A 22939-nucleotide genomic window follows, 5' to 3' on the forward strand; every position below is an offset into this window, starting at 1 on the left:
GAGTCTGTACCTGGTAAGATAAATCTACAATGTTTTCCAGCTGCTTGCAGGGTAAGTTCTAAGTAAATCAGAAACCACAGAGATCGATAAATCTAAAGAGTCTTAAACCTTTCATTCAGAGATTCAAGTCATGTTTCTACAACCTTTTAATTGCTTGTTTATGGTGGATGCTATGATAGCTTTTTCATACTTGGGTTGATCTGAACTTAAGAGAAATATTTCTGGTGACTGTCACTAATCAGAATTTGTTGGGTCTGCTGGGATGTATTTTTTGGGTTCAAATCTAGGTCACTACATTTGACAGCTGCTGAATTCTTTCACACTTTACCTACATGCATGTCGCAACTGAACACTTCATGCTCTTCAAGCATAAATATCAGAGAGGGATGCAGTTATTACTTGACATGTGAGTCCAGAGTCTTTCTGACTATCATGCAGCTGCAATAAAACACTGTATCTTGCTCCACTTGAATGTGATATCAATCTTGTGTAATGATGCAATAAGAAGAAAACATTATTGCTTTAAAGAGCTTGGCTATCAATGGATAATATCAGTCCATGATTTTCAGGCCACGATGAAGAACCTGTTGTGGGTTGTATGTCTGTATGTCTTGGGTCTGAATGAGTGCTGGAAGACTGGAGTGAATGGACAGGAAGACTTTATGCTTCTTGCTGGCCCTCTGACAAAACAGCCAGTGAGAAGCTCAGACAGTGGAGAGAATGATGCCTTTGACTGCAGTCATCCCATACCTCCAGGCTCTAGACAGTACTTTGAGTATCTCCAGAGCAGAGGGGTGACCCACTTCAAAGTGCTGCTGTCATGGGCACAACTTCTACCTACAGGTCTCCCCAGCCAGCCCCAACAGGCTGTGGTTAACTGTTACCAGACCCTGCTGAGACAGCTGCTGGAGGTGGGCCTTCAGCCTCTGGTTGTTCTTCACGGATCCACAGTGCCAGACTCTCTGAGATCAAGGTATGGAGGCTGGGAGAGCCAGGAGCTGGTAAACATGTTCCAGCAGTATGCAGAGTTTGCCTTTAAAGAATTTGGAGCACTGGCACGCATGTTTGTGACACTGAGTGACTTGGATGATGGTTGGCGTGATCAGCCTGCAGTTGCTCCCAAACCTCTGCAAAATATCCTCCAGCTCAACAGGAACATTTACCAGCTCTACCATCAGAGGTTTCCTGACAAAGGTGAGTAAAAACCAGCGGTGGAAGATGAGAGAATTAAAGATATGATTAGTTAAACAGAACAAGATGTTTTTGCTCCACTTGATGATTTAAAATATGAAGAAGTCATTACTATATTCATTTCTAGACTGCATTTTCAATGTGTCTTAAGAATCACTTGTAAAAATTATTACTTTATGGCCAACTGATACTGAAACCCTTCACCCCATTAGATTACATGTGTGCTCAGATTCCATGAGTAGATTATCACGCCTGTGTCAGTAATCAGTCCAGGTGAGATCAATAAAAGGAAAAGGTCTATTTTTGCCTATATGTCTCAGCTGGTGGAAATCCAAAACATGTTTGTGCATATGGTCCTTAAATTTACATTGTAAGAGTGCCTTTGTGTTTATACGTTCACAGGAAGGCGTCTGTCAATTGGGCTGAGAGCTAGAGATGTGGCTGTTATATCTCAGATTAAAGCTTCAACAACAGTAAGCTGCAACTCCTATCCTCTTATCCATATGTACCCTCTAAACTTTCGTCTTCCATTATATAATACACACTGTAAAAACTGTTACTGAGATTCAACTCAAAAAAACTAAGGCAACATTTTCCAACTACTTTTTGCAAGTTTAGTGAACTTATTGGTATTCTGAGTTGGTAAAAATCAGTATTACTTATTTTACTGTATGCTAAAAAATGAAGTAGAGTCTACAAGAAAAAGCAAAACATTTGAGTTTAACTATTGTGACAAATAGCAGGATATTGACCACATCATACTTAATTAAAATAAAAAATTTAAATTTTTGCTTTCAATTAATTAACTTGCTCTCATTAATTTAGACAAATTATTTCTGCAATCTACTTGAAATAATTAGTTAGCATTGCCATAACGAAAGAGTTCTTCGTTTCCAAGTTTATTAGTGTATAACAGCTGCCATATACAAACATATACACTAAGTTTCTGCAATCAATTTTAATAAGTTAAGTTTTTCCTTTATTAATCCCTCAAGCTGGGGAAACTACTCTCAGCATTTTACTCACACCAAGTGAACGAAACACACACACAAGCATGCACATGCACTAGAGATGTAGTGAGGAGCCCGGGGAGCTGGGGTGGATTGGTGCCTTGCTCAGGGGCACCACGACCATGGTTGCAGAGGTATATCCATTGCGTGTATCCATTGTGCTTGGTCGAGGAATCGAACTGGCGACCCTCCGTCCAAAGCCGAACGCTTAACTTGCTGCACCACGACCGCCCCAAATGTAATTTGCAAATGTTGTAAACATTTTAACATAAAAAATTACAGAAACTTCTGACCTCATCTTCAAGTGCAGCATAGAACAAATTCAAAGTGCAATCTGTATACTCTTAACACTGACATTAAAATACAGTGACTCTTGACCCGAGTGATTTACATAACAGGACTGACTTAAACTTAAGTGAACATTACAGTACATTTTCATATGTATTAAAACATGATAACAAATGCATACAAGAACACCATTTAAGTACAATTTGTGCTATATTCTACTAAAACATTTGACATAATACACAATAGCCAGTAGCTCCTGAACACCCCATCCCCACCCCATCACCCCACAAACTCTGTTTTGGATACCTTAATTCCTCTAAATGACACACAACAGATAACAACAAACCTCTGAAACATTTACCTCAGTTCCACCAAGAGTTTACCTACTCCATGAACTGCTCCTCCCAGTAGATCTGATGGTCTTCTGAGGAAGCAACAAATGAAAGAAGAGTTTATTTATGAAAATATCAGGATAACTGATGTCACTGCAAGGCAAAAACAAATATATCTACAGATTAAGTTAAGGCATTTGCAATTCATTTGCAACCAGCAATTACTGAGAATATTTAATTTAATCATGTACTGTACAGTAATACATAATGGTAATACGTTTTTGTATAGCAGTCACATTTAAAACAATAGTCTCTGACAAAGTATTTTTTAATTAGCCCTTGTTTTTTGATGACACAGAGTAAGTGAGAAAGTACTCATTTAAAAAAAAAAAAGACCTCACAGCACACGTAGAAATATTAATAATCGCATGCTTAAGACAATTTAAGACCTTATTCAAAGCCAATATGCATGTGAAACTAAGAAAATCAAGCTGATCTTCATCTCTACTTTCACTGTCAGTGTAAATGTGCTCAGTTACTCCTACTTTGACATTACTCTGCCTTCTAAAATCCAGGTATTGCTGCCACAGGAAGAATGGCCGATTAATTAAAACGTTGGACTCGTTAAACGAAAAGAAAAAGTCCACAAACTAAGTAGAAACAGTATTTGGCAATATATCTCACATATACCTATCCTACGTTAACGTTAGCGATAGTTGTTTGACATTAACGCTAATGTTAGACCCTCCGTGAGGCCTCATGGCGCCTGGATAACTGGAAAACTTAACGTTACTGGATGACATCGGGCGACGCTTTTGCATTTTGTAGTGCAACACATGCGTGCTCATTCAGCTAAAACCTAACTTTAAGTGATGTAAATAATTACTTACATATGTTGTGCGGTGTATGTATCCCTCAAAGACGCCACACGAATCCGAATAAACGGCACTGGTCCGGTACAGGTGACAATGAAAAAAGGTCTCTGCTGCTGCATGTGGGCGGGTCGTGACCTGGTCGTGACCCGGTCGTGACGTTTTACTTTGGACATAAATCCTTAAACGGAGTTTTGTAAACAAAACTTATTGTGACGTTCAGTAAAATCAATTTTATGATAGATAATAATAAGTTACCAAAATATTCACACTTTTTACTTATGTGTAACCTAAATGAATTCAAAAAGAAAAGGGAATTAAGTTATTGGAAGAAATATACTTTTTAAAATAGTTTCCTATAGACAGCACCACTGAAGGGCTTTTTACAGTGCAGGCCATGTTCTACTGCTATTTCTGCAAAAATGAAAACCCATTTGAAAATAATAAATCAGCATTAAAAGACATGGTTTCAGCACTGTAAATTTTACCATACCGGTAATTTTTGTGGATGTCATGTCAATCTTGAATTCTCACTGAAAAAATAGGCATTTTTTTTTAACTTTTTGTGGTTGAATTGGCAGCGCACTCTGGATCAGTACTTCACTGAAAGGTTAAACCTTTTATAATTCCTTTAAAAAGAACTAATTCTGTGTCTTGAGAGGTCCAGTGTCCTTTCTGATCCAGGTTTCTTTCCTTTGTTCTTTCAGAAGAGAAACAGCCTGTTGGTCTGATGCCCCCACCATATATCCACCAAACATGTTGTGTTTAAGAATCTTTTATTCTCATTAGATTTCACATACTTAAGATTATACTACACAGTTTGTTCCTTCATGTAAGCCTTCCAAAATCTTGGAACATTAAGTGCTTAAAAGTCATGTGTAACCAACTTGTTGCCCGTGTCTGTCTCTACCCTCTTATACACACACACATCATAACAACAAGATCTTGTCAGGTCAGGTCCCTTCAGTGTATTTTATGTGAACAAAAGAGTGGGTCTGTGTCCGTTTGGTCTTTTCTGTGTGAAAATGTATCTTCTGCTTGTGTTGTAGATGGTTTCTTTTCGCAGTCTAATGCCAGTCAGTTCTAGTTTTTTTTTTTTTTTAATCCCTATTACCCAAACATAAATGTATTTGTTTAATGACAGGCTGTTGGCGTGTCCAAAGTGTTTTCCTGCTCTGTCTCTGATGCCTGCTGTTACTCGATGTAACATCCCACTGGGATATTCTTATTATTTACCCATATTTAGCAGTCACAGAGACAGTGTGTTGCAACATTTAGTCTCAAATTTGTTTAACTGTACAAGCAATTTGTTTTTCATTAAGACAAGAGTGTGATAACGCAATGTTATGTGTCTCCTGTTTGGAAAAGATGGATTTCTTGTCAGTGCAAAGTGAATATAACTGTGCCTCCACATCAAACTTTGAAAAGGAGCTGAGGAGCTTACAGGTACAGTAAACATTACAAGGTGTTTCTTTCAACTTTGCATTTCATATCTTGTACTGCTATTACAGCACAACCACATGCATGTTATGTTGCAGATGTCCAGTGGGAACTTGCCTATCCTTTTATATAAGATAGCAGTTCAAGATTGTTCCTATAGTCAGTTCCAGCTGCTTGGCAATTTCTTGCAAGGTAATGTCATTACAGTTCTTTCAACACAATTGTAACACAATTTGATAATACAACTATTAAAAGATTGAAAGTTGTGTCAAAACAATAACCAACACTATTTGAACCAATGTGTTTTTAATTACCAAAGAAGATAATGATTGAGGCTAGCCAAGGCTAGTCTGTTGTAAATTGCAATATCGTAAACTTTTATAGTACAATGATCATAAAAGTTTATTTTCTTGCAAGTGTTATCATATGGCAATGATTTGTACAAACTGTTCTTGCTGTGGGCCAGTAAAGTTTTACAGGAAAAATCATGTGCATGGTGGAGCACAGCCTTAGGACTTGTTTTTCTATTTATAAGTTCATGCATCTAAATACACAATTACAGTTAATTACACAATCAATACATTTTGTGTAATGCCACTTTCCGCTTGTCATTACAAGCGGAAAGTGGCAGGGGACTGCAGCTCCAGTGGTAGAGCACTGTTCCCCACAGCTCCCCTGACCCCAAATTGCGACAGGAATGGAATCTGGTGTAAAAATATGTGCCAAATCAGCCATATGGATGCCTAAGTCCATAGTCCAACCATTGCACTGTGGCTGAGGACTTTCGAAAAGTTAATTGATTTGATGTAGACTGTCGGGTTTAAAGTGGGTGCCTGATTTATGTGTTTGTTGTAGATTTTAGTTGAGTCAAACAGCTTAAATAAAACAACAAATGTCAATAACAAATCAGCTTAAATAACTAATATCAAGTTTTTTCAAGTGCTTGCATATTTAATTCATGTCAGTCATATAACTGTCAGTAACTCTGTCTTGAACACCACACAGTCCTGAACAACAATGACCTGAATATTGTGGGATGTGACACGAATGACATGTTAGGTAAGCTGGAAATGCAGGATGTCCCAGCCAGGTAAGAGTTTATCTGGGTAAAAATGCACTAATTCATATGCAATGCCAAAGTTTCTTCATGTTTGCTTATTTTGTTTTTTTGGCCTTCTCTTCTCCAAAACTGACAGCATTCCAGACTATACAGGGATGACAGAGTTCAGAAACAGTTATCAGAGTGTGTGGGATAAATTTGAGACCCAGACAACAACAGAACGAGATGCTTTCCTGATCGAATCCTTCCCTGCTGACTTTCAGTGGGCCACCTCCAGTGAGTCCTTTAAGGTTGAGGGTGGCTGGTCAGAAGGTGGGAAGGGAGAGACCATTTGGGACCGTTTTGGTCACGAAGGCCTGGCCTTTGCGAATCAGACAGCTGATCTAGCTTGTGACAGTTTTCACAAGGTGGATTATGATGCCTACCTTCTGCGAGGCCTTCATGTCAACACCTACCAATTTTCCATCTCCTGGGCCCGTATTTTCCCCTCAGGCCACAGAGGCAGCCATTCAGAGAAAGGGGTTCTCCACTATGACAAGCTGATCAATGCTCTCATTGAATCTGGCATACAACCTGTTGTTACTCTCTACCACTGGGATCTGCCTCAGGCCCTCCAGGACTATGGTGGATGGACCAACACTTCCATTATTGAAGCATTCAAGGATTATGCAGACTTCTGCTTCTCCAGGTTTGGAGACAGGGTCAAGACCTGGAACACATTCAGTAGCCCCTGGGTGGTTAGCCATGCTGGGTATGGCACTGGTGAGCATCCCCCTGGAGTAAAGGACTATGTAGTGGCCTCCTATCAGGTGAGAGTAATGTCATTCCTATATTATAAATACATGCTAATACATGTCATTTCCATACATTTATCTTACAGGTTCTTTTAATAATTTCAGGCCACTCACAATATGCTCAAGTCCCATGCTGAGGCCTGGCATGTCTACAATGACAAGTACAGAATGAAGCAAGGAGGGAAAGTGGGCATTGCACTGAACTCTGACTGGGCTGAGCCCATGGACCCCATCAGACCCGAAGACATAGCAGCTGCAGATCGCTACCTGCAGTTCATGCTGGGCTGGTTTGCACATCCCATATTTGTAGATGGAGATTATCCTGCAACACTCAAGAATCAGATTGAAGAGAAAAGAAGAGTGTGTCTCCATTCTGAACCTGCAAGACTTCCAGTTTTCACTCCTGAAGAGAGAAAGAGGATACATGGAACAGCTGACTTTCTAGGACTAAACCACTATACCTCCCGGCTGGTCAACAACAGTGATGGTGGCTGCACACCTGGTCCTCAGGGGGTCGGTGACTTCCAGGCACATGTGGACCCATCATGGTCCTCTACAGCTTCTGAATGGATATATTCAACACCATGGGGTCTCCGAAGGCTTCTGAATTACATTTCCACAGAATACTTGAATACTACTAAGGTGCCCATCCACATAACTGGAAATGGGATGCCTACTGAACACAGTGGGGAAACATTCAATGACACCAGCAGAATAGAGTACATGAGGAGTTACATCAATGAGGCCCTGAAAGGTACGGTTTTGGGAGACATCAATACTGTAATTGCTTTTATTAATTTTTCAGGTACACCTTTTGCACAAATCATGGGTAATTTAAGTTACAAAATTATTGTGTTTTGTACCCTGTAAAAACCTGATTATGTATTTCTTTTCTATTTTTAAAGTTTTCTAGACTTGTCATAGGAGGGTTTAAATGATTTTAGTGGCACAGTCTCTTTACTCTCTCAACAGCTATACATTTGGATGGAGTCAGTGTGCAACGTTTTACTGTCCAGTCACTAATGGATGGGTTTGAGGGTCCACAAGGCTACAGTGAACGTTTTGGACTCCACCATGTCAACTTCGACCTCCCTGACAGACCCAGGACTCCAAAGCAGTCTGCCTACTTTTACTCCCAAGTTATTGAGAAAAATGGCTTTGCTTCCAAAACCCAGTCTTATTCACCAGAACTGCAAGATATGAAATCAAATAAAATGTCCTCACTGCCACCTTCCACAGTCCCATCACAAGCCAAGGATGTCTGGAGGAAATTCTCAACCCAAACCAATTTTCAGAGAAAGCTCTACCACTATGGTACCTTCCCACAAGGCTTCATTTGGGGAGTATCATCATCGGCTTACCAGATTGAGGGTGGCTGGAATGCAGATGGGAAGGGGCCCAGCATTTGGGATACATTTACCCAGAAACCAGGCAGCATCCCTGGTAATCCTAGTGGAGATGTGGCCTGTGACAGCTACCACAGACTTGATGAAGACTTCTACATGCTGCGAGCTCTGGGGGTGAAATCGTACAGATTCTCTCTGTCTTGGTCCAGGATCTTTCCTGATGGTCGGCGTACCTCCCTGAACCAGAAAGGTGTTGACTATTACAACAGACTCATTGACGGCCTCTTAGCATCTAACATTACCCCCATGGTGACACTCTATCAGTGGGACCTCCCACAAGCTTTGCAAAACCTCGGTGGATGGGACAATGTAGACACGATCAACATTTTTAATGACTTTAGTGACTTCTGCTTTGCCACTTTTGGAGACAGAGTGAAATTTTGGATGACCTTCAACCAGCCTCACACAATTGCATGGTCAGGATATGGGCTTGGAAAGATTCCACCAAATGTTAAAAATCCAGGAATTGCACCATACAGAGTTGCACACAACCTGATAAAAGCTCACGCCAAGGCCTACCACACATATGATGATAAGTATCGCAAATCCCAAGGTGGCCTAGTATCCATTGCCCTCAATTCTGATTGGATTGAACCTAAAGATGTTAATATTCCCAGAGAAGTGGTGGCTGCAGACCGTGCTCTGCAGTTCCAGCTGGGTTGGTTTGCACACCCTATTTTCAAGAACGGTGACTATCCTGATGCAATGAAGTGGCAAGTTGGAAACAAAAGTGAACTCCAAGGTCTTTCAGAATCAAGACTACCTTCCTTCACTGAAGAAGAAAAGAAGTTCATCAGGGGAACTGCTGACATGTTCTGTGTAAATCACTACACTACAAAGGTAGCGAGCCATGTTACAGCTCGGCTTACCCCTCAGTCTTATCAGTATGACAGAGATTTGTCAGAAGCAGTGGAAGGTGATTCACCAAGTACAGCCATCAGTAACCAGAGAGCTGTAGCATGGGGCTTGAGAAGACTCCTCAACTGGATCAAAGAGGAGTATGGAGATCCAGAGATTTACATTACTGAGAATGGTGTAGCTACAGAATCAATGACAACTTGGAATGACCCTGCCAGAGTATTTTATTACAAGACCTACATTGATGAGACTCTAAAAGGTGCACTAACATAAACAGTTTTTTTAAGATAAATATTAATGATTGTCATTACTGTTTAGATTTTTAGATTATTTACTTTAGTGTGTGTGTATTTTGATAACAGCGTATGACCTTGATGGTGTGAATGTGAAAGGATACATAGCAACATCTCTCATGGATTCTTTTGAGTGGCTTAATGGGTACAATGTTGGATTTGGGCTGCACCACGTGGACTTCACCAATCCGAACCGCCCAAGGACACCCAAGTACTCAGCTCATTTCTACTACCAAGTCATAAAGGACAATGGTTTCCCTACACCAGATGATGAGAAGATGCTATATGGACATTTCCACAAAGATTTCATTTGGAGTACTGCAACAGCATCATACCAGGTAAACGTTTAAACAAAGCCCATTCATTAACGCTTGGTGATGGAATTGCACACATTGTCCTTACTCTGTTTTTGTTTACTACAATCTGTTTTACATTTACTGTTTCCAGATTGAAGGTGGATGGAGAGCAGATGGAAAAGGTCTCAGTATCTGGGACAAGTTTGCTCACACTCCTCTCAGAGTGTTTAATGATGATGATGGGGACATAGCCTGTGACAGTTACAATAAAGTAGAGGAAGATGTTGCTATATTGAAGCAACTTAAGGTGACCCATTATCGTTTCTCCATATCCTGGCCGAGGGTGCTCCCAGATGGAACCACCAAGTACATCAATGAGCCTGGCCTCAACTACTATCACAGACTGGTGGATGCACTGCTTGCTGCAAACATCCAACCCTATGTAATTCTTAGCAGTATCTCAGAATAAATGTTTGCAACAGAAAAGTTGGAAAATTCTGTAAAAATCTAAACAACGTTTCCTTTGCTGTCAGGTCACTCTCTACCACTGGGACCTTCCACAAGCTCTGCAGGATATTGGGGGCTGGGAGAATGAGACGATTATTTTCAAATTCAGAGATTATGCTGACCTAATCTTTAGCCGTCTTGGCCACAAAGTGAAATTTTGGATCACCATTAATGAGCCGTACAATATAGCCAACATAGGCCATGGCTATGGAGCGGCTGCCCCAGGTATGCCTTTATGTAATGCTCTCCACCTTACACTCTACTTCACACCAATGTATGCTTGTTTGTTTTGTTTGAAAAACAAGTGAAAAAGTAGAATTTTATCAAAACAGTACTGCACTGTCATTCATGATTTTGTTGTAATGTAAGTGGCTCAAGAGTGACAGGACCATTAGAGGTCTAGCTGGTTAGCATGCTAACCTCAGTAGACATCTCTGCAACATAATACATAGATGTCCGACATGTCAATTTCTTCACATTCTGTTGATCGGCTTAGTTAATTTTGAACGTTATACAATAATATACTTTCATATAGCACCTTTGAGGAAACAAACTGTGGCCAAGTTAAAGATCAGAATCTGTGTGTTTTGAAACAGAATCTGTTTTCAGTAAACCAGTCCTTAATCTTTCTAGACCTTTCTAAACCACAATGACAAAGGTCATATATCAAAAAAACCTGCAAATGTGGCTATTACTCTACGTGTGTCCAGGGATCAGTTTCCGACCAGGCACTCTGCCCTACATTGTGGGTCACAACCTACTTAAAGCTCATGCTGAAACTTGGCACCTCTACAATGACAAATACCGGGCCGAACAGAAAGGAATTATCTCCATCACCATCAACTCTGACTGGTCAGAACCCAGAAATCCCTATAAACAGGAGGACATTGATGCTGCAAGGCGTGTGGTGCAGGTACAATAAAAAAAAAAACTCATACAAAGTTCTACAGGTCTTATAATTTGCACTCTTCTTCTGCTTGTACATCCTTTCCATATTTTACCATGGACATGTATGGCAATTTTTGGAGTCTCTAATAACTGTTATGTCTCTCTTTATGCAGTTCTATATTGGCTGGTTTGCCCATCCCATATTTAATGGAGACTACAGCGACATGATGAAAACAATCATTCAAGAGCGAAGCTTAGCTGCTGGTCTGCCAAAATCTCGGTATGATGAAAACTAGCGTTAAATCCTGAAAGAGAAATAATGGAAAATTTTGTAATTCATAACATAATGTGATAAATAACTTTATTATGATTTTATAAATAAGTTTTTACTGTGTGTGCACTGCCTTTAAAACAAATTAGGAAGTTCCTGTAATTAGCAATGTGAATTTGCTTTTACAATCATCAGGTTAATTCAGCTATTTCACTTCATTTTCTATAGGCTGCCTGAGTTTTCTCCTGAGGAGATTAAGAGGATTAAGGGTACCTATGATTTTTTTGGGTTCAACCATTACACCACTGTCCTGGCATTCCCTGTGGATTATGGAAACCTTCAACATTATGATGCTGACAGGTAAGCAAGTACCAACAATATACTCACAGTACAGTAACCCTGTGTTGTATTCACGGGCTAGTTCATGACTTCAGTTTGTAAAATAGTCCAATTTATTTAGCCCATAAATAATACTAAAAGAGATTTTCCTACTTTGTTGTTTGCATTATTTGAACTTTGGTATAGTGGGAACTGAAATCATTTTCCTGATTTGATCTTCACAGGGGTGCAGGGACAATTGCTGATCGTGCCTGGCTGGATTCAGGCTCATCATGGCTGAAGGTCTCACCATTTGGTTTCCGGAGGATTTTAAACTTTATTAAGGAGGAGTATGGAAATCCACCTATTATAATCACAGAGAATGGCATCTCAGGACGGGGGCCTATTGACCTAAATGATATTCACAGGAGCTACTACTATGAAAAGTACATCAATCAGGTGCTGAAAGGTATCAGACTACAACTTTCATGGAATATATTTAGGACCAGATCAAGCAGAGAGAGACAATGACCAACAATTTGAGAGTAAAGAGTAAAGTGAATTTGCATACCCAAAGGTGTTCATTTTCTCCTTCCAGCTTACTTGCTAGATGATGTGGATATCCGTGGTTACACAGCTTGGTCGCTGATGGACAACCTCGAATGGGCCACTGGTTTTTCAGAGAGATTTGGCCTTTTCTACGTCAATCGATCAGACCCTAAACTTCCTCGAGTGGCCAAGACCTCCGTTTCCCTCTACTCTACCATCATCAACTGCAACGGATTCCCTGATCCCACCTCAGGGCCCCATGAGTGTTTGAACCCTGTCCCTGAAGGTAAAAAGATGTAGAGCTACTCTAATACCTACAGTATAATGTATTGTGATATACTTTGATTGTCAAGGCCTGAGGGAACAGTGTGACATATTAGTGTGGGTTCTGTTAGCTTTGGACAGAGCCAGGCTAGCTGTTTTCTCATGTTCTCTGTCTTTATGCTACTGGCTGTGGCTTCATATTTGATGGAACAACAGAAGAGTGGTATTGATCTTCTCATCTAACTCACTGCACTAAAGAAAATCTGCATGTTTTGTTTTGTCCCCCCGCCCACACCATTAAAATGTCAAATTATTCTTATCTTGGTGTCTTTTCTACAGGAACAAGTGCACCGATCAGCGATGACACTGTGAGATTCCTGGGTATGAAGCTCTCTACCAGCGACGCTGAGACCGGACTTAACACCACATTTGCTCTACTGATAGTTGCAATGTTTGGAGTTATTTGTTCATTCTTTTGCCTCTTTATAACAAGAAGACAATCCAAGAAAAAACAGAATATAGAAACTTTATACATGGAAAGAAAATTTTAATTCCAATCATGCAGAGTTGTACGGAAGCCCGACACACATCTAAATGTATCAGTAAATGCCTGAGCTGTGTCTGAGTCTTCAGATAAACATTGTTTTATAAAATTTACTGCATGTTAATAAAGTTGAAGGTAAAATGTGTTTTAGACATTAATTGCGGGCTTTAAACATCTGAAATCCTTTCCTAAGAACATGGTTAATTTTACTGGTAAAACTTATCTCCAATAACACACTGAATCTCATAAAACCTGAGTGGGTTTGTTTTTATGGTAACTCTCCTTCCTGTATTCCGAAGGTGTTCCATGAGTTCATCATTGCACATCTGTGAGTTAATTAAATAATTTATGAGGTTTAAAAAAAACACCAAAGGCTTCCTGGTTGCAGCAGCAGACCTACACTCAAACAAAAAACAAAAAACACAAAATTTATTCTACCAGTGGCTGGTGGGTTGCAAATTTGCCACAAGTATTTTACCAGATATGCAGTGCATAGATATGGTAGGTTCCTTTATTGGCTCCTTAACTTTCCAACCCCCATGTGAGAACATCTGGCAACCAGAAGAAGCACAACCACTGTACTTTCGGCAGGGATGGGGTTTTACATAAGACACATTTGTTTTGGAGGGGAACTGTATTAATTCCAACATAAACTCATCAAAAATATCACTAAATAAAGTTTGTATTGTTAGATACAGTTTCTCTAAGTATGTGATAAGCATCATCTGCAGTTACATTGTGAAATAAAAGATATTGCACCATATATGAAATGCAGGAATGTGAGTTGCAGAAGTGAGACATCTGTTGCTCAATAATGGCTGTTTTCTGCTGCTTATCATCAGTTTGGTGTCAGTGTTTTCTTTAGCTTGGCTGTGGTTTAAGACAAATTCACATGGTCAGCTACACCTTGTATTTGTGCCCTCAGAGGCCATAATTTAAACTGCAACTGTGGTTTAGTATTAACACTGCTGTCATGCTTAATAGCTGAGATTCAGACTTTAGATCAAATCTTTCAACATCTTCTGAAGGAAACACTATCATAGTTCCCAGGCTGCGATGCCAGAAAGAAGGTTGCAGTTTCTCTGACTAACTGGAGCGATCAAATCACAGCAGCAAGTTATAAACCATTTCACCACCACACATCCTGTACCTGCAAGAACATGTGCAAAGCTTGTCAGCTATGTTTCCTGTCTGTCTGAGAGTAAATATGACTCACATTTGTGTAGAAGTACAAAAAATGTGATAATCAATGCTGCAGCAGCCCTGATGAAGTGATAACATTAACTGTACTTTTTTCCCCCCTCTGGTGTCTCTGAACTCTCTCCTCAGCAGTTAGTGTTAATGGTGGCTGAACTGTAAAGTGAGAAATCTGAATCTCAATTATTAATTTCCTGCAACTTAACTATAAGAGCTGTTTATTAAATCCTTTAAATTACCTGTTTAGGTTTGAAAAACTCGAAATGCGACCAAGATTGTCAGATGTTCACTTACACAGCAACAACCACTATAAGTAAGAGCAGAGGTTAGTAAGGTATTACAGTATGCAAGTCCATGTCCAACTGGGGTTGGACACGGACAGTTTCCAAGCAGGTAACAAAACAAGACTGAGGCCATTTGGAAAAAAAATGTATTTTAAAAACTAGCCACAAAGTACTATCAATACAAAAAGTATAAAAAAGTACAAAAAGCATTGCTCAAAAATAACTTGAGATGACAATATTTGAGTTAGCACTAATGGCACTGTGGGTATGATTCAGAATACAAAAGATGGCATCTTAGAGTGCATTCAATCCACTGAATTCACATTGAAATGATTATATCATTTACAATCCTCACTGACACTCTGGAGCAGTCATACTACTACTCCAAAAATTAGCACTTTCAGACATGGAACAATAACAGGACATATAGTATTATCCCTTATTTAACCAACAGATACAGTTTGGTGTAAAAAGAAAATTGGGCTCATACTGAAAAAGGAAACACGGTGGTCAAAGATGACGAGTACCTATTAAAATAAGATGAAGGTTATCTAGTGTTAAAAATGTTTCAGCTGAACCATTTTCAGAACGTGCAAGTCCGTGGATTGAATCAGGCTTTGGGGAGCTAAGACTGCCGTGAATGTCATTCATTGAAAAGGGAAAAAAGAAAAAAAAAGAAAGAAAAAGAAAGAGTTGGCCACAGTGACGAGCCTCTTTTCAATATCACAATACTCTAAACTAATACAAAAATAAAGAACTGTATCAAATACAAGTTTAAAACAATACAAGACAATATCAAGAGTTACATGTTTTTCAAGCATTACCCAGGTTTGTTTATACCTTTGGACAAAGGCAATCCCAAGTGTGTTCCAGTTACTATACCAGGCACCAGACTTAGGAATGTTGACTGGTGCAGTGCCAACATTACGGGGAAAAAAATGTGACACACTTGAAAGAAACCTTTGTATGAAAACACCTCGAAAAGTCTTCATCAGCATGACAATAACTCCAGTACCTTTCTTTTATGAGTGGTGCCATGTCCATTAACCTTTTGTTTGCATCTACAAGCACTCGCTCACTGATTCCGTTCCTCACAAAACACAAGACTCAACTCTTAAACAGTTTAAACGTGTTGTTTTTTTGTTTTTCTTGCACTACAACTGGCTTGGCCTTACCTTAACAAAATGCCATAATGTGGAGTTCCAGTTTAGGTCTAAGGCGAACTTGAGATGCACTCACTGTGAACTTCCAACAGAGAACAAACTCTTACAAAGGACTAATAGCTCTAAGACTCGTAATAAAAATAATAAAAGGAATAGCTGCCCTGAGGGAGAAGTACGAGTTAACCTTAACCGTTCTTGTAGCACAACGGTAGTTTGTAAGCACTTTGGATCTTCAGACAGGCTGGTGTCTCAAATATTGCTGAGTTGAGACGACCATTCTCCTCCTAGTTTGACTATGTTCGACCAAGGCTGGCCGTAACACTGGAAGGCTTGAGCTGACTTCATCCACATCAAGCAAAATTCATGGCATCACACACACACATAAACATACACACATAAACACACACACGCACGCATACACACACTCCCTGTTTGATTCCCTTATGTGCGCTCACTGCTCCTAACGTGAACTGTTCAGATGATACCAACCTAGGCACGGAGGCCTGTGAACAAAGAAGAAGTCAGTGTTAGCAAAGCAGTGACATAAAAGATAAAAGCCATCACAGAAAGAAAAATAATGAACCTATGAAAGGATGAAAAGGTAGAGGGCTCACCTTTCTCACACGTACTGCTCTGTTTCTCCTGGGCGAAGTTTAGTCTGTTCTGCTCAACTGCAGTGCCATTGGACTCTGGGCTGCTGCTGCGCGACGGGCTGTTTTCCTCATTCTGGTAAGCCATATCCAGATGCTGCTGGGCCAGTTTTAGGTGTCTGCGCAGCCTCTCCAGCTCCCGTGACGAAGCCTCGTCCCCAAATGACTCACGGCCTGAGTCTCCCAGGTTGTCCCTAAAGCCCATTTTTCCTGTTGGGTCCTTCTTCAGAGCTGTATGGTAGCCTGGAGGCGCAGAGGGCTGGCGACAGATGGAGGACCTCTGGCTGGCCAGTGCTGGATGACGCGGAGTGGGAGGTCGAGATCGTGGTGCGCAAAAGCAGTCACGGATACCACTGATGCCGAGATGGAGGATCTCTAACACAGTGAAGAGCAGACACAAGGCGCTGACGGCATACATGATGAGCAGGAAGATTGTTTTCTCTGTAGGGCGTGAGACAAAGCAATCCACTGTGTGCGGGCACGGAGAGCGTGTGCATACATACGATGGTGCCACTTCCAGACCATAAAGGATATACTGTCCAAACAGGAACGAGACCTCAAAGATGGCACGTGATAGCAGCTGAAACACGTAAACCTTCATCAGGCCATCTCTCTTGATGCGACGGCGTCCATCATGCTTTTTGCTGGGCTTCTCCACAACTTCCTTTTCCTTTTCAGGCTCAATCTCCTCCAAGATCATGGGGTCCTCCTCCCCATTGTCCTCTGCTTCCTCGTAGTCCCGGTTGGCACCGCGGCTCACTATGGGCATCCTCTTCCTGCCCCGGGGCCGGTAGTCATCGTCCTCCATGCGGGCGATCTTATGCATAGCAAAGCCAAGGTACATGATGGTAGGGGTGGTGATCATAATCACCTGAAACACCCAGAAGCGAATGTGCGACAGTGGCGCAAATGCATCATAGCACACATTCTCACAACCAGGTTGCTGTGTGTTACACACAAATTTACTCTGTTCATCATAGTAGATTGACTCGCCCCCGACCGCTGTCAGCACAATGCGGAAGACGATGAGGAGGGTGAGCCAGATTTTGCCCACGAAGGTGGAGTGATTGGAAATCTCATCCAACAGACGTGTCAGGAAGCTCCAGCTCATTTTGCCTCTGAAACAGGAAGGAGCCTCTTAAACCTGTGCAGAAAGAGACAGCAGTTGTACTCAATTGTCATTTTTACCGACAATACAAGACAGCATGTTAAAGGTAATATTTAGTCATCAATGAAAACATTTAGTTGCAACAACAAAACACGTTGTCGTTAATACAAATCAATATGCCTGTGCCACATGAAGGATAGAAATGTAAGCAAACCAAAGAAAAGGGCTAAAACAGTTTAGTTTTATAGTTCATTAATTTTGATGCATCACATTTTAAAACTGCTCATCCTCACTCCCTGTGTTATTGCACCAGAGTGCCACAAGATGGAGCTACTGTGTCACTGTTACATGGCAGAGACTTCTCAAACCAGCCCCGGACACACTCATCTACTGAGAAGGTCTCACTAGATGCTATCACCAGTTCACTTAACCACAACAACATTAACCTAAAGACTGAGAGGTGAAGACATGCTCTAGCAAAACAATATGCAGCGTGCATGAGTCATACCGCACTGATACAAGGAAAAGATTATGAAGTCAGTGACAAAAACAATGTTTTAGAAACTGTAGCCAAATGTATGAAAGCACCAGAAAATATGCAGCCTTGTTTTCTATAATCTAAACTAATAACCTGAAGAAGGACCGTCACTCTATTCCCCATAATTTCAAAATAGTAAAGTTATTGTTCAGTGATTGGTTCTAATGACTAAACATCGCTCAAGGCTGTCTTTCCATTGCTCACCACATGTTAAATGCTGCAGTCGCTGTGTATGATCATTCTAATCTCACCTGAAGATTTTGCCACACACTGAACCAAAGTCACATTCATGCTGAGTCGCGGTTGAATAAATCTGAGTGGAACTGCACAGACAAAGTACAGAGCTGACTGTGAAAACACGACAGAGGCAATGAAGAGCTTGTGTGGTTTGCACCATCTGAGACTAATCTCATAACTTCTGCTGAGCAATTATCCACTTCTATAAACTCTACCTATACTACCGTGCTCGTAGCAAGCAGCTAAACAACAATAAAGAGTGTTTATTGTAAGTGTTTATTGTAAAAAAGCTTCCCATCCCTCACTTTTTCTTATTGACTTATTACACTATTTTCATTTCATGACTTAGAACACCAAGCTACATGTCTTCTAGCCTGTTTTGTTGTTGTTGGACAGGGTTAAAACTGATCTTGAGTGTGTAAAACATCGTAAATTTTTAATTCTGCAGGCTGCCGTTTGTCCTTGATACTGGCCTGAAGCAACCAGCCTCAAAGTCTGTGACAAAGTTAGGCAGATATCAAAGAGCTGATAGTAAAGAATCAGGAAATCTTGGCCGTCCGTGGCATGTGACTGGACACATAACAACATATTTTACATAGTATGGTAGAACCCTTTAATCTCTCATTATTCCTGCACAGCTAACACCCCAGGGAACTGCAATACTATATCCAGGGCATCTAAAAACCTGAAGCAACAATGGTTCCTCTTACATACAAATAGAGTCCACAGACACAAACAAAGCTTAAAACTGATTTAGTGAACCTAGTTTCAATATTAAGGGTTCAACCAATAGACTGATCATTATCAATTCTAGTATAGGAACAAAAAAAAAAAAAAAAGCTCTATTAGCAGTAGAGCTGCATATAATTCATTTGATCATCAACCATAAATGACACAGAAAATCAATAGTCAAGTCAAATTCCATTAAAGCACACCAGTGAAGACTCTTAAGATCTACACCAGCTCTAAGAACAGTTTTTCACCCACATCCAAAGAAGAGTCCTTAGATTTTTTGTTCACACTGTAAGACAACTGTCATGGCTTCCTCCTCTCTCTAAAATGAACTGAACACTCGGTGCTGCTCAAAGATCCCATAACAAACGCCCACTGAGACACCTTTAAAGATGATACATCACCTCGAACGTGCTCCAGCAGGGATGCTTCATAAGAGCTGTTTGTATTGGGCAACTCCCACGTGTGAACAGATGAATGAACTGTATGAATGTTGCATCTGATGTTAAGGAGGAAACTATCCCTTGATAAACAAAGAGAGTGAAGCACACAAGTTTCCATTGTGTAGCAGCAACTCTGATACAAAGAACAATTTGATGAATGATCTTCTTTAAGGGAGACTTGGATAAGAACTCACTTTCATGACTGACCGAGTGGCTGCACTATCAGACTCTTTGAAGAGGTCTGTCCTGTTGATTTACTGTCTTTATCAGTGATGTTAGCATGCACAGAAACTAAATTCTGTACTTTTCTGAACAAATCTCTTTTTCATAGTTGCCTAAGTTCATTCACTACTAAATATGATGCTTGTCTATTTACTGCTCACAGTGGCTGCCACTGACAATCACTCATCTGTGGTATCTTCATAGCTGCCTTAACATATCTACATCATGCACTATTGAATGGCAGTATGACATCTTTACTGTCACAACAAGATCAAGAACCGACAAAAAAAACGCCCAGCTAAACTCTTCTCAGTGGAGGCCTGTGGTTTGAAGCTGAAAATGCATATGGAGAAACATTTAGCACCAACTAGATTATAGATGGGAAATCAAAATTTGTGAGCCACCACAAACCTTTATCTCATCAGTTACATTCCGCCCTCTGTTGGATAAAATGCTAGCCATGTTTTGTTCCTGTCAGTCTTCCTAGCAGCAGACCCCGCTGCTTGTAATTGCAGTTAGGAGTTGCCCCAAGCTACTGTCAGAGCTGACATCCATGTCCATAGAAAACAACTGCCCCATATTCAAGAGTCTGTGAGTGTCTGACTTGCTAAAAACTGTCCACCACTGCACAGAGACAGCAAATCACACACTTTGCAACAAGAATCTAAACTTACAACTGTGATCTATAACTCTTGGATAAAAGATTTTTTTTAATCATTTCTATAGTCAAGCGTTGTTAGACTGACACATGGACGAACCTGTTGTTTACGCGCTGCTGTCCAGTTTCATTCCTCCTAGGAGCAACTGTCTTGCTAACAATACAAACACAAGTCTGTTTAAACAGGAGTTGTCACAGAGGAACTGCACTGACGACTCAACAAAATTGGTAGCAATAGTTCACATTTCAGCTTTCTCAGTGGCCCACTTAAATAAGGAGCAGACTTTATGCATATGTGTGTATATACTGTGGTCAAACAAATAACTTTATATCAAAATATAAGGTTAGTTTTGTCAACTTATCAGTCAGTGTTGTTTCTTTTCTGTGAGATAGCTGAACACAATAAGGTGAGAAGATGTTTGGCTGGAAGAACCTCTTAATATAACTCAAGTGGACAAGCATACATCAGACCCTGGCAATTCTATTAAATAACTGCTATACTCTGACTGATGCCTTTTAACATTAAGCATTTTTAGAAGGATCCCTTAAATTTGGTTATAAAAACCAATATGTAGACACTACATATTGGTACTGTGCTTTCTTGTTATATTATGACCTACTCCTCCATCAGTGTCAATATATCGGCAATAAGCTGATATCGGCCTGGTGGATTTATCAGTCTGACACTATAAAACTACCCAAAAAAACATCTTAAACTTCATTTTGAAGAGCATCTTTGTTGTTGATATCTTGAAGCTTGATAATTCCCAAATGCTGGTCTTAGCCCAGTATTGATAAGATACACATATAATAAAACATTTGATATCTTTCCAATCAACTCTACAGCCTCGGCCCATCTGTAGCACTTCAAAGAAGAAAAAAAAACAGCCTGCTTCCGAATAAAGAACGAAGTAAAGCAGCAAAGTTCCAGCACAGGCCGAGCCCTGCTGAACAGAGAGGCTTTTGTGGCTCTCACATCTGGGAGGCTAGATATGGTTATCCCTCCTATATCCCAAAGCCCTAAATCTGAGAGGCCCTGTGCCTGGAGAGGAAAAAGCCCCCCCAAAAAACTGGGATATGAATCAGACTGAGGAATGAATTCAGCTGACCAGTGTTGGTAAAACCGGGGGGGGGGGGGGGGGGGGGGGGGGTCATGCACAATATACCATAAAAAAAAAATAAATACACAAGTTGATCAGTCTGACTGTGCAGAGTGGGTTTAGGCCTTGTTCTGTTATGGCACACAAACTGATTAAACACTATGATGTCAAATAAAAAACCAATCCTATTTTCAGGGAGCTTAAGGAAAAAAATCCTCCTCGTGGCTAACGGGAGGACAGCGCGAGGCTCCACATGTTCCCACAAACATATATCGATGGTTAACGAAGCTAACGATGCACACGGTTACACCACACCACCGTCTGGACAAAGTAACTACGGGATAACACTTCAATATATTAATACGTATATTCTCCGGAATACGAGATTTTGAAGACGGGCGGGGACAACTTTAAGGAGGGGGAAAGAAAAAACACAAGACACGGTCGCTGCGCGTTCCTCCATCACCAAATCCAGTCGCCATAGTCAAGGCTTCCCTTTAAAATTACCTAAATATTTGACCCGCCAGCAGAATTATAGCGGTATGCGGTGCTAGCGGCAACAATATCTGCTCCCGTGTATCGTAAATCACCGACAATTGCGCACAATGCGACCAATTTGCGAGCTTTATTTGGTGCTGTCTCCTGCCAGTGCGCGTAAACTTAAAAGTTAGCGTTCAAACAATACACCCGCCGACGATGGTTTAGAGAACAGGGCTTTCGTTAAAACGCTGGAGTTACGCTGGTACCAGCTTTTAAAAAAACAACCCACGGTACATCCGGCACCAAAGTTAGAGATAAAACTTGAGCTAAAGCACCATTGTTAGCGAAAGCTAACAGGCTACGTGATGCTGCCGCGTCTGCGTTACCAGCCAGGCTGTGTGCGTGTGTGTTGTTACCTTCTGTCCAGATTGTAGGTCCTCTGTTGTTGAAGTTGCTGTTTATTTCGAGAGCTTTTCCTTCGTTTTCTCTTTAGTAAAAGAAAGCCCTCCCGCTCTACTATCAAGCCATCCAGGTTTTTTTTTCCTATAAGGAGCCTGTGTCCTTCTCCGGTTATGTGCAGCAGCCTACTGCGGGCTGAGGACAAAGAATATTCCCAAATCCCCCCCTTTTTCTCCTCCCAGTTTTCAGCCGGGCACCCCACCCCCTGTCTACGCAGAGTGGAGGAAAACGATCCACTGCCAGCATTCCTGATGCAATCCTTGCTTCGTCTGTCGATTACAACTTTACCCTGGACTCAGAGACTGGGAATCATCCAGAGTCACTGAAATCTCTGACAGCACAAGAAGTCACAAAGCAAACAACATATGTCCCATCTATAGTGAAAAATGTATATATAAAGATATTGGAAACGCATTGTGTTTGGTGCTTGAAATATACATCTACTTTCAAACAGTGGAAAGTGTTTGAATTGTTACCAACAGTGCAA

General features: G+C 40.7%; 2 protein-coding genes across 2 annotated transcripts; one reads left to right on the plus strand and one right to left on the minus strand.

Moving 5' to 3' along the window:
* Positions 1-399: 399 nt before the first annotated feature.
* LOC121194341 (lactase-phlorizin hydrolase-like) lies at positions 400-13188 on the plus strand. The gene is made up of 17 exons (XM_041057179.1): positions 400-1194; positions 1594-1664; positions 5062-5139; positions 5232-5325; positions 6139-6223; positions 6330-7002; positions 7093-7741; positions 7960-9510; positions 9614-9882; positions 9992-10282; positions 10374-10572; positions 11058-11260; positions 11409-11515; positions 11735-11866; positions 12070-12293; positions 12423-12659; positions 12977-13188. The coding sequence occupies exons 1-17, from the start codon at positions 576-578 to the stop codon at positions 13186-13188; spliced, it is 5694 nt and encodes a 1897-aa protein (XP_040913113.1). The 5' UTR covers positions 400-575.
* Positions 13189-14791: 1603 nt separating this feature from the next.
* Positions 14792-22575, minus strand: gjc4b (gap junction protein gamma 4b). The gene is made up of 3 exons (XM_041057832.1): positions 22410-22575; positions 16440-17619; positions 14792-16328 (listed from the first exon to the last, which is right to left on the minus strand). The coding sequence occupies exons 2-3, from the start codon at positions 17584-17586 to the stop codon at positions 16315-16317; spliced, it is 1161 nt and encodes a 386-aa protein (XP_040913766.1). The 5' UTR covers positions 17587-17619; positions 22410-22575; the 3' UTR covers positions 14792-16314.
* Positions 22576-22939: the final 364 nt, after the last annotated feature.

Source organism: Toxotes jaculatrix, chromosome 15, assembly GCF_017976425.1.
Source record: "Toxotes jaculatrix isolate fToxJac2 chromosome 15, fToxJac2.pri, whole genome shotgun sequence".
NCBI lineage: Eukaryota > Metazoa > Chordata > Actinopteri > Toxotidae > Toxotes > Toxotes jaculatrix.